This window comes from Chiloscyllium plagiosum, chromosome 30 (assembly GCF_004010195.1).
Source record: "Chiloscyllium plagiosum isolate BGI_BamShark_2017 chromosome 30, ASM401019v2, whole genome shotgun sequence".
Classification (NCBI taxonomy): domain Eukaryota; kingdom Metazoa; phylum Chordata; class Chondrichthyes; order Orectolobiformes; family Hemiscylliidae; genus Chiloscyllium; species Chiloscyllium plagiosum.
The window spans coordinates 34,676,308-34,689,074 of record NC_057739.1 but is presented as its reverse complement, the minus strand read 5'-3'; the positions used below and the strand labels follow the sequence as shown (position 1 = coordinate 34,689,074).

Here is a 12,767-nt window from a genome sequence, read left to right as displayed (position 1 = left end):
TGCCTGGTTAATCACTGTAAACAAAAGATGTCTTTGATGTAATGTTTCCATCGGGACCTCGAGATCTCCTTCGGATAATCCGATTTTTGGATAATTGGTATTCGGACAACCAAGGTTCTTCTGTATCTAGAGGTGCTTCCTAATTTCATCACTGAAATGAACTTTTAGACTATGGCACTAGCAAAAGTAGTTTGTCTGCTGATAATCTAACTGTTCTCTCAATATCCTGACAAGTTTGTTTAAATCATCAATTAGACTCTAAAATTCCAGTGAATAAGACCCTAGGTTGTATACGGTCTCCTTTAAATTTAAACCTTTGAGTCAGGATATCATTGCAGTAAATCTATTCTGCATTTTGTCCTTTTGAAAGCCTGGTGCCCAGAATGAACACAGCATTCCTGACCTAATCAGGTCTCTATACAGATAGAGACCTCTATATTCTTGTGTTCTATTCCTCATGATATACAGGTCAGCATTTCATTAGCCTTTTTGCTTATTTTTGTACCTGTCTCTGACATTTAATGATCTAAGTGTATGGATCCTTAAAAGTTTCTTTGTAGCTCTATTGCTCCTTCCCTTCCATCATTTGGAAAGTACTTTTCAAGTACAATGCAGATGACCTCAAACTTGGCTTCATCGGAATCCATTTTCCACAATTTTTCCCATTTGTTTAATCTATTAATACCTCTGTAATCTTATGCTTGCATCTACATTTCTACCTATCTTTGTGCCATCAGCAAATTTGGACATGTGGCTGTCTTTCCATCATCTAAGTCATAGTAAGTGCAGGAAGTGGTTAGTTTAGTTGGCTGGACAACCGGTTTTAGATACAGAAGGACACCAACAATGTGGGGTAAATTCCTTGCTGAGGTCACCATGACTGCAGCTTGGCAATTCTTAGGTTAAACTCGCTATCAGTCATCTCTCTCCAATGAGATGGTGGGACTTTGGTGACTTTACCTTTACCTAATGGGTGAATAATTAAGATGGCAAGATGAATCTCTATGGGGCATTACAGTAATCAGAATACATGCCAATTATCCCCACTCTGTTTGTTGTGCTATTTAGACAATCTCCTAGCCAGGTAATAATTTGCCTTGAATTCCAAGAGCTCCAACTTTAGCTACAGCATGAGGGTCTTAATTGAACACCTTCTGGCAGCCCAAATAAATAACATCTATCAACATTCCCCTGTCCATTACTTTAATCTGCGGTAACCCTCTTCGCTGTCCACTACACCTCCAATTTTGGTGTCATCTGCAAACTTGCTAACTGTACCTCTTATGCTCGCATCCAAGTAATTTATGAAAACTTAAAGCAATTGTATCAAAAGGCATACACAGAAAAGGAATCCAAATGTATCCCTAAATGTTATTTTCTTAAAAATGGTATCTTAATGAGGAAATGGTGGCCATCACATATTCAGGCAGATGAGAAATGGAGAGAGGTTCATCAAATTGTATTGCCAGTGGATTATAGAAAGGATGTGTTGTGTGTGGCGCAAGAGCTACCACTTGGGGGTCATTTAGGAGTGAGAAAAACACAAGCTAAAATGCAAAAACATTTTTACTGGCCTGGACTGCACAAGGATGGAGTTGAATTTTGCCAGATATGTCATGCATGTCAGGTAATTGGCAAACCACAGACAGTAATAAAACCTGCAATTTTTATACCTATTCCTGCATTTGAGGAACCTTCTACAAAAGTCTTAATTGATTGCATAGGTCCCCTACCTCAAACAAAAAGTGGGAATCAGTATTTCTTAACAATAACGGATGCATCGACTAGATTTCCAGAGGCTGCCCCATTATGCGATATCACAGCTAAAAAGATAGAGGAATTACTCAAATTTTTCATTAGATATCGACTACCGAGATACAAACAGATCAAAAGTCAAACTTCACATCAAAATTATTCAAGAAGTTATGAACAGTTTAGGAATAAAACAATTCAAATCTACTGTGTACTATCCAGAGTCACAGGGAGTGCTAGAAAGATAGCAGACATTAAAGACCATGTTGAGGGCTTATAGTCAGGACTATCCGGATGATTAGTATAAGGGAATACCATTTGTGATTTTTGCGATCAAATGCACCAAATAAATTGACCAAATTCAGTCCATTTGAATTAGTCTTGGAGCATGAAGTGAAAGGACCATTAAAATGGATTAAGAAGAAATTCGTAAGTCAGAATTCAGAGACCACATATTTGGACTATGTGTCAAATTTTAGGGAATGATTAAATAGAGCTGGGGAATTGGCTAGACAGCATATAAAAGTATCACAGCATACAATGAAAGAGGAAGCAGATAAGAAATCAAAAAAACACAATTTTGCCATCAGGGATAAGGTATTAGTGTCACTTCCAGTGATAGGTGAACCTTTAAAAGCAAGGTTTAGTGGACCTTATCAAGTCGAAAAGAAATTGAGTGAGGTGAACTACTTGATAGGGATTCCAGACAGAAAGATATCTCACTGAGTGTGTCATGTCAATATGCTGAAAAGGTATTTTGATAGGGAAGGAAAGCAAGAGGAGAATGTGTTATTGATTACAACACAGAGGGAGAAACCAAGTTCAGAGGATTCTGAATTGGACATTCCTCAAATTAAATTAGACAATAAGGAAGTTGTCAAAAATTGGGATAAATTATTGAGTTACCTTGCAGAGGAAAATCAAAATGACCTGAAAGAGTTATTACTATCACATGGGGAGACAAGTGGAAATAAGTTGGGAAGTACCATGGACAAATGGCCCCACAAATGCAAAAACAAAAGTAATTAGAGAATTTTCCATACCATCGACAAAAAAGAGCAGTACTATGGTTCCTGGGATTGAGTGGATTTTATCAAATATTTGTACCAAATTTTAGCATGATGTAGATATAGGAGATGTTGTTCCAATTAAGCAAAATCCTTACTGGCATAATTGGCACAGATTCAGAAGGAGATTGAATGTATGCTTCAAGATGACATAATCAAAGTGACCTACAGTGACTGGAGCTCACCCATAGTAATGGTCCAAAAACCAGATGGTACCTAAGGGTTATGTGTGGACTATCGTAAAATCAATGCAGTTACAAAGACTGATGCATATCCGATTCCATATTTGGAAGACTGTGTTGAGAAGGTGGGACAAACAATTTGTATTTCTAAGTTGGACTTGCTCACAGGATACTGGCAGGTACCTTTATCAGAAAGAGCAAAGATAATTTTGGCTTTTGTAACACCAAATGGACTGTTTCACTTTAAAGTCATGCCATTTGTGCCAGCCGCATTTCAGAGACTAACCAATAAGGTCATTGCCAGATTACCCAACTGTGTCGTATATGATGATGAATTTGTGATTTTTAGTTACACAGGGACTGAACATTTCCAACATTTATCAGACTTATTTAATCAACTTCAAAAGGCAGGCTTGGCGATTAGCCTGACTAAAAGTGAATTTGCCAAAGCCCAAGTCACCATCCTGGGCCATGTTATTGGACATGGACAAATAACCCCACAGGATGCAAAAACAAAGGTAATTGGGGAATTTACCATACCATTGTCAAAAAGAACAGTACTACGGTTCCTGGGATTGAGTGGATTTTCTCGAAAATTTGTACTAAAATTTAGCAGTGTGGCTGCTCCACTCACTCAATTGCTAAAGAAAGGCAAGAGGTTTCAGTGGACAGTGGATTTTCAGAAGGCATTTGACAGCCTGAAAGCTGTGTTAACCCACTGTCCCGGCATTAGCCACACCTAATTACGCAAAGCCATTCAAAGTGGCTATCGATGCAAGTGATGTGGGTGTCGGTGCTCTCCAGGAAGTTGAACATTCATCAGCAGAAATATTCAACGGTTAAGAATGAGACTTTGAGCTTGGTGTTAGCATTACAACATTTCAGTGTTTACGTTACCAGTAACGTGTCTGAAACAATCATATATACTGATCATAACCCATTGAAGTTTGTAAGACATTTAAGGACAAAAATATCAGGCTGTTTAGACGGAGCTTGTTGTTACAGCCATTCAATTTGAAAATTATGCATGTGGCAGGACAAAAAATGTGATTACCGAAACATTGTCGAAACTCAAATGAGAAATGGAGGCGTTTGGTGACAGGAGTACAACAGACTAAAACAGAACGTAGTTGTGCATGTTTGCATGTTTATAGTCAATGGAACGTATGTGGATGTTTTCACGTACTATCGATTTAGGTTTAAGAGGTTTTATAATGAAGCCAACTTTAGATATTGATGGTTCTTTCTTTTTAAGGGGGAAGGTGTGACAAAGCTGTTTCTTTAACAAGCTTATACAGTCCTTGATTTTTTTTTCAGACAGGTCGTAAATAACTTAGAGTACGAAAAGTCTGGGGGTTAAAGGGTTTTAGGGCCAATTTGATAATAGCTAACAGATTAGAAAAAAACGCTTGTATAATGAAAGGGGTGTGGTCAGTTTTTTATAGCAGTAATGTGAAGAAAGGCTGCTGGAGACCCAAAGAAGCAGGTCCAGGCTGGTACTCTCTCTCTGCCTTCAATCCTGTAAGGATTTGTGTTTGATTTTACCTTTTGTGCCAAGGGGTGTTTATGGGGATTGTTACAAGTATTTAGAACAGCATCATTAAGTTGGGATGATCAGTTGGGTTTTCAGAGTGGTTAAGTTATTCAGTATTCTGTTTTCTGTTTGTGTTTCATTCAGCAATCTTGTAAATAAATTCTGTTTTGTTGAAAATTAAGTGGCTTGACCAGCTGATTCTCTCCTGGAATACCCACTTTACACCAATTAGTAAAGTTAAGGTATGGGCTACCTTCTTGAAATGTTTTGGGGGGTCTGGCCTGGCCCAAAACACATGGAAATTCCAAAATTCCTCTCCTTGCTTTGAAACCATTTCAAAGCCTCACTGGATCAGTGATTTCTTCCTAGCATATTCCTTATATGCTACTCTCCTCTCTTCAATTCTCTTCCTTCTATCATTAGTGGCTGCATTTTTGCATTTTATAGCCCTGATATCTGGAATTCCCTATACAGTTCCTTATCCCATGGCATCTCCAATCCTGCTTTCAAAAACATCTTGAAAAGCTTCTTTGTTGATTGTGGTTTCAGATTTCTACCCTAGAGTCTATATTTCTTACCCTTTTCTCTTCAAGTTGCAGCTTTTCCTCCTTATGGATATGCACATGAATAGTAGTGAGTTGAGGGGTGCGTCGGTTGTTACTATATTTTACATTAGGATTAAATCTCGGCACAACATCATGGGCCAAAGGCCCTGTTCTGTGCTGTACTTTTCTATGTTCTATGTTCTAACTTGTTTTCATGTATGTGGAGAATTCTCAGTGTTTATTATTGTTAAATGCTCCATAAACACTCAACCTCCATGATGTAAGTGCTATTGTGATATTTCATGGTATTTTCTGACTAAGATAAAAGTGGTTTTTAATCCATTCACAGGATAAGTTTCCTTCCCTAAAGGACATAGTGAACCAGAGACAAAAATAGCTTTGTGGATAGGTGCGTAGGAAGGTGGACAGATTAGAATGGGTTGGCCTCATTCTGACAGTGGAGGAGGCCAAGCATGGACATGTTGTTGAGGGAGTGGAAATTAAAGTTACCATCCATTTTAATTGCCCCAGTTTTCAAATGGATACTGGAGGATCAACATCTTATATTTTGCCTGGGACGCTTACAGCCCAACAGCCTCAACATCAACTTCACCAGCTTCAAAGTTCCTCCTTCTCCAGCCTTATCCCATGTCTAGCCCCACACCACCTCCTCACCTCCTGGATCTGTTCTTATCTGTCCATTTTCCTATGCACCTATCCACTCCACCCTTCCCACTGACCAATTACATTAGCCCCCGACCTGCATCCACCTATCACCATCACACCTGTTGGTCAGCACACTGGGAGAACCCCTCCTTGAATAGTGCTGTAAAACCTTTTACATTCACCTGAGAAGGCCTTGGATAAGAGTCTCATCAAAAGACAGCACCCTAAACAACACAGCAAACTCTCAATACTGCACCACAAAACTATGTAGAAACACGTATGCCTAAACACATTGGATAGGGACATTTATTAATGTCACTGCTAACTTTATCTATCTTTCAACACCCATCTTTAGTATTATTCCTGCTGCTAATATAACAAGAATAGTCTCTTGTACTGGACATCTGAAGATCAAAAATATCTTAGGACTGAAAGGATTGACACAAGAGTTTGATAGCAACCGATCCACAGCACTTGTGCCACATCATAACTACTTCAATATTGTGCAAGATCTTTTTCAAAATACAACTGAGGAATATATTATTGCACAACCAAAATGAATATTTTAACCTTCTCCGTTTTAAGGTTTTCCCATAAACCACAAATAATTAAATAGCCAAAGGCCCTCCCACACCTCCGTAATTAGTCACAGTATCCTGTTCATGTGTGTATTGCTAAGTACTTCAATTACCATCCTGCTACTGTCCTTGTTAGTACAGACAGACTGGGCCAGAAGGGAACAATTAGCTGAATAGAAGCATGCAGGTGGAAACCTGCATTGTGTACCTGGCCCCAAAGGAACAGCGTTATAGCATTGCACACTTCCTGCTGTGAATCAATTCGAATGGACCATAGACAGATTTTGAGTTTTTCCATACAAGTACAAAAGGTGAGCACTGCTAATGTTTTGAATGTGAACACTGATACTGCAGTAACAGTAACTTTTCACATCTCAGATAAGAACAGCACATTAATTCTTCAAGCCCCCTGCATTTTTCAAAATATGCGCATATGTTTTTCTAATATACATCTATAAAAAAGGTTTTCTGAAAATCTTTTCCAGTGAATAAAATTGTGGAATTAAAGAATTATACAGAACCAAAAAACATTTTCAATCCACAAATCATCAATTAGCTTAAATGTTTAGTCAGATACATTAACCAATTTTCTGTTCGGTCTGATTCTGTCTGTCATTTATAAAAAAGGTTTTAATTCAGAATTTACATTTTTTTGAGAAATACAGAAAAATATCTGGAATTTTTGACCATCACTAAACAAAGTGTTTCAATGCTGGAAGTGAAGCTTGATTTTCAAGCACCAACATGATATACACTTGGATGTTTCTGCTAATTGAGCGCAGATTACCATTCAATCCATGTGTGATGATTATGCTACAATTGTTCCTCCTCCTGTGAGCAAGCTACATTTAGAATAGGGTGCTTCAACACTGTATCATGCATCCAGACCCATGCACACACAACCATGCTCAGCACATATCATCTTGATGGCAATTCTATGTAACATCAGTTTGCATTATTTTAGAGGAATAAGAATTATCCTGGAGTAGTTTCACCGTATAATCTTACTCCTGAGTTCAGTTGGTAGTTATAAATCTTTCATGTTATACAAAAGTAGTTTTTTCATCATCCAGGCTCTTAGTGAGATTCAACATCAAAATACCATTAATCCTGAACATCTGAAATACAAACTAGAAATGCTGGAAATACTCAGTATGTCAGGCAGCAGCTGTGGAGAAAGACAGAATTAATATTAATGATGACCATTCACTCTTATGTTATGATCCCACTCATCTTTTCATGTGTATCAACCTTCATCAGAACTGTCATCATTTACCTGAAACATTAACTGTTTCTCACCACGGAATTCTTGATGAAAATAATGACTCCTAATTACTAATATATTATTCTCAACAAAATACATAGCACAGTATATTTCCCAGTAATAAATTTGATTTTATTCCTCAATAAATATGCATTGTACAGCTTAATTTTCTTGCATGGCTGACATAATGCAAAACAAATTGGGTGGAGAAAACAAATTATTTATCACAAAAGTAGTTACTTCCACAAAATATCTGAGATCAAAGGTAAAATTATTCTCCACCACCAGCTTCCAGACACCCTGCCATCCAATATAAATGTATACAAAAAGAAAATTAAAATGCTGTGTAACTTTTGTGGTAGGTTACAGGAGGTGATTCAAAGGCAATCGCCAATCTCAGAAATTTAGGGGCCAATGGCACTGAAAGACTCTTTCTTGTCAATCATATTATCCAAAACCCTTGCCTGGTCTCATATTTTGATATTTATCCTAAAATAATTTCAAATCAGCAATAGTTTTCGTTTAATTTGGGTAAAGAGTAATCCAAAGACTATTAGTTTGTTTCACCTGAGAAAAGAAATTTAAACTTGGAATAATGGTCACATTTTTCTGCACATCTTAAGCAATAAAGCACAGCTTTCTGATAAGCACAACTGGAAGAGCTGAGGAGATAAATAAACATTTGCATTTTAACACTGGGAACACATTATGCAATAATTATTTTGAAGTGTAATGACTGTACTTATGAGGCTAAAATATAACTACCTTATGTAAAATTGCAAAAACCATGAGGTTACAAAATATTTACAGCACCAAAAGAGGTCATTTAGCCCAACAAGTCTATGCCAATGTTTATGCTCCACAGGAGCCGCTGTTCAATCCTCTTCATCTAATCTCATCAATATATCCTTGTGCTTTTCTCCCTTATGTGCTTATCCAGCTTCCTCTTGAATTCATAAATGATATTCACCCCAGCTGCTCCCTGTAATTGTAAGTTCCACATTCTACAGTAAATAAATTATTCTTGCATACTTATGAAATTTATTAGTGACTATCTTATATTTATGGCCTCTTGTTCTGTTCTTCTCACATGTGGAGACGTCTTCTCTATTAACTGACCTATGAAAATTGCTCATAGATTTTTGCAAGATTTTCCCATTCTTAGATAATGGTTACAAAATCTAACCTATTATTTTTTTCATATAAGAGTTTCTGTTTTATTTTGCTCATCATCAGGGAATACATATTTGAACATCCTAATAGTCAATCAACTCAAGGTGCTTATTGACTTGTAATGCTTTCCCCCAGGCCCTCAACCCCCATGTTTGACCTACTGGAGAATAAATTCCAGAAGGAATGGATGGACGAGCAAAAAGCAAGAGACCGGATCAGGCAGAAGAAAAAGACCCATCAGGTTTGTTTACAGCCTAACATGTGTTTTATAAATGAAAAATCTGCAGGGCATCTCATAACAAAAACTGGAATGGGATCCAGTTTAAACTGGTGTGGAAGAGGTTTACTTACTTTCAGAATAAATTGTAATACAGAATAACTCTAATTGAAGTTTATACTGTTAATAAGAACATAAAAACTATATTTGCTTTTTTGTTACTTAAATTAATTTTATTAAGCATTATTAACACTACACTTTGCTTTTGACACTGTTTCATCAGCCTTATATGCTTATACTTAATGGATATTAATAAGACTTATACTTGTTTTATATGTACAGATGAATATTGTAAGTTTGAACAAATATAGTAATAAATTCTGTACTGATTTAATTGATGCTGAAAGCTGTTTTTGATAGTTTTAAGTTCAATTCAGGGCAAAATGTTGGGCTTCAGAACTGAAACATTTGTGTACCTGCAAGCCAAGTGGAACATAGTTCATCAAGGACACAGACACACACACATACACACACACACTTACAGATGAAGGGTACAACTTAGTTCCAGTCTGTTATGAGAAGCAGCTGGTTCAGTTACCACTGATTGTGGTAAAAGGCTCGGTCCCATGCTTGATGGGGCAAAATTGGTTGAGAAAGATTCAACTTGATTGACTCAAATTATTTCGATTAGAAAATGGCTGCCTGAATGAAGTCCTAATTAAATACTCAGAGGATTTTCAGGGAAGTTTTGGGACTATCAAAGGAGCCAAGGTCACCTCTTACATATTGACCAAGAAGTAATTCCACAATTCTGCTAGGCCCACCCAAAGCCATTTGCTGGTTTAAATCAGGAGGCTGGAAAGTGAAGGTATCATCAAACCAGTACAGTTTGAGAATGGGCAGCACCAGTTGTACCGATTGTAAAGTCCAACAGGTTGGTTCACCTTTGTGGGGATTTCAAACAAGCAGTAAACCGCTTCTTGCTGCTGGATAAATGCCTAATTCCTTGCATAAAGGATTAATATGCAAAGGTAGTGGTGGGGTGGGGCAGTCTGTCCTTCACGAAGCTGGACATGACCCATGCTTGCCTTCAGTTGGAATTAGATGAGGATTACCAGAGGTATGCTACAATTTATACCCATGAGGGTTTGTACCAACATCTGCAATGCCTTTTGGAGTATTATTAGCTGTGCCATTTTCCAATAGATGATGGAGAACATTTTATAAGGTCTACCCCAGTTCGTCATTTATCTGGATGATGTGCTAATAACCAGGAAAACCAATAAAGAGCATTCAGAAAACTTGGATTAAATGCTTAAATATTACTCCAAGGTGGGGGTACACCTTAGGAGGAAAAACTGTGTGTTCCAAGCACCCCAAGTGACCTACTTGGGCTACAGAGTCAAAAAGACTGGGTAATACCCACTGGAAGATAAAGTGAAGGCAATCAAAAGCTCCCCAGTACTCATGTCCATAACATAACTTGGGTCTTTCCTTAGCTTGGTGAATTATTACAGAAAATGCATACATAACATAGCCTCCATCCTGGCACCCTTACATTTGCTATTGAAAAAGGGTCAGCCTTGGGAATTGTCTTATAGCCATGATGTAGCCTTTAAGGAAGTAAAGAAACAGCTATCATTGTCTGGGGTGATTAATGATCCATCTTGGCCTCCTCCGGTTGTCCCAGCATTACAGAAACCAGTCTTCAGCTGATTTGATTCACTCCTCAGAATATCAAAAAATGGTTGGAGACACTGGATACTACAAAGGCTAGGAATACTGCGTTCAGTAAATCACCTCCTGATTCCCCAAAGCCTGTTCACCATCTACAAGGCACAAGTCAGGAGTGTGATAGAATATTCCCCACTTGCCTGGAATGCATAAAGCTCCAACAACACTCAAGAAGCTTGACACCATCCAGAGCAAAGCAACATGCTTGATTGGCACTACATCCACTTCATCCTTCATTGACACTCGGTAGCATCAGTATATACTACAAGATACACTGCAGAAATTCACCATTATGGGTCAAACACATTGCATTGGTTCAAGAAGGCAGCTCACCACCACCTTGTCAATTGCAACTATTGACAGGCAACAAATGTTGGCTAGCCAATGACGCCCACATTCCACAAGAATGAATTAAAAAAACAAAAGAAATAGAAACGCCCAATAGCATGTGCTTCCTGGACTTTGGCTGATGATGTTCAAAGATATGCCCGGATAAAGAAGGATAGTTTGCCCATCATCTTTTGTGTGTGTAATAGTAATGGTCTACAAAGCCCTGATAAGGCTACTTAAAGAGGACAGGGCCATGCCACCCCATAGCTTCAGGTCAAGTTCTGCGGTGGGCTCCTATTCTAATGTGTATAATTACAAGCTGGAACACTATCTAGGAGTCTAGATTAGAGTGGTGCTGGAAAAGCACAGCAGGTCAGGCAGCATCCGAGAAGCAGGAAAATCGATAGAGGTAGGCCTCTATCCTGTCTAGGAGGCCAAGTGGCAAATGCTAATGCCTCGAGCTGCCTCCTTCTGGTGGACACACCACCAGTGGTGCTGCCACTACAAGAGTTCATTCTGGTTTTAAACTTTCCAGACACCCTTCCAGTCACCGCTGACAATATCAGACTGTGGATTCAAAAAGATGCCATCCTGGCAAAACTGAAACAGCCAGTGGTGATAGGGGTAACAAAAGGGCCATTACAACCAGAATTGAAACCTTTCTGGATATGGCAAGACCAGATCATAGAAAAGTCAGCATATTATTATGGGGAGCAAGAGTCATTGTCCGAGCAAAGGTTGCCACCAGCTACCAGCTAAACTCCATCAGGTCATTCAGGGATTTCCAAAATGAAGATGTTGGCGAGAAGTTTTGTCTGGCGGCTGGGATTGGATGCCAACATAGCCACATTGGTGGGACAGTGTCTAGAGTGTCTGTAAGGATGAAAATGACCACTAGCAGCTCTCCCACATTCCTGGGAACAGCCTGGACTCAGTTACACATCGACTATGTAGGCCTTTCATGGACTCAACATTCTTAGTCATTGTGGACACCCACTCAAAGTAGTTGAATGTCCATACAGTTAATTTTTCAAACACAGGGATGACAATTGAAAGGTTGTGAGCATTTTTGCAATACAAGGACTCCTGCAGGTGTTAGTCACTGACTTGTCACCAGAAGAGGAGATTTTATTGCCCATTGTGTCTGTGCTGGCTCCATGAAGAAGTAATTCACCAAGTACCACGCCCCTACCATTGCCCCATTGTCTGCAAATTTTTTCTTTTCAGATAATGATCAAACAGTCTTTGGAAAGCTTTAATTGACCCTTCATCTACCATGGAAAAGCGCAGCAGGTCAGGCAGCATCCAAGGAGCAGGAGAATCAAGGTTTCGGGACCTCCAAACAGACCCCACCACCAGGGATATATTTCCCTCCCCTCCCCTATCAGCGTTCCGAAAAGACCACTCCCTCCGTAACTCCCTCGTCAGGTCCACATCCCCCATCAACCCAACCTCCACTCCGGGCACCTTCCCCTGCAACCACAAGAAATGCAAAACTTGCGCCCACACCTCCCCCCTACTTCCCTCCAAGGCCCCAAGGAATCCTTCCATATCCGCCACAAATTCACCTGCACCTCCACACACATCGTTTATTGCATCCGCTGCACCCGATGTGGCCTCCTTTATATTGGGGAGACTGGCCGCCTACTTGCGGAATGTTTCAGAGAACACCTCTGGGACACCCGGACCAACCAACCCAACCACCCCGTGGCTCAACACTCCAAC

The 12,767-nt window shown here is 39.1% G+C and overlaps 1 protein-coding gene across 1 annotated transcript in view; it reads left to right on the top strand.

Annotated features, from left to right (window-relative positions):
* The window catches only part of cfap77 (cilia and flagella associated protein 77), a 179,174-nt gene that overhangs the window by 124,903 nt on the left and 41,504 nt on the right, over positions 1-12,767 (top strand). Inside the window, exon 5 of the mRNA XM_043720336.1 lies at positions 8,897-9,002. Within this exon, the coding sequence (XP_043576271.1) occupies positions 8,897-9,002 (106 nt within the window). The remainder of the gene's footprint in view (positions 1-8,896; positions 9,003-12,767) is intronic.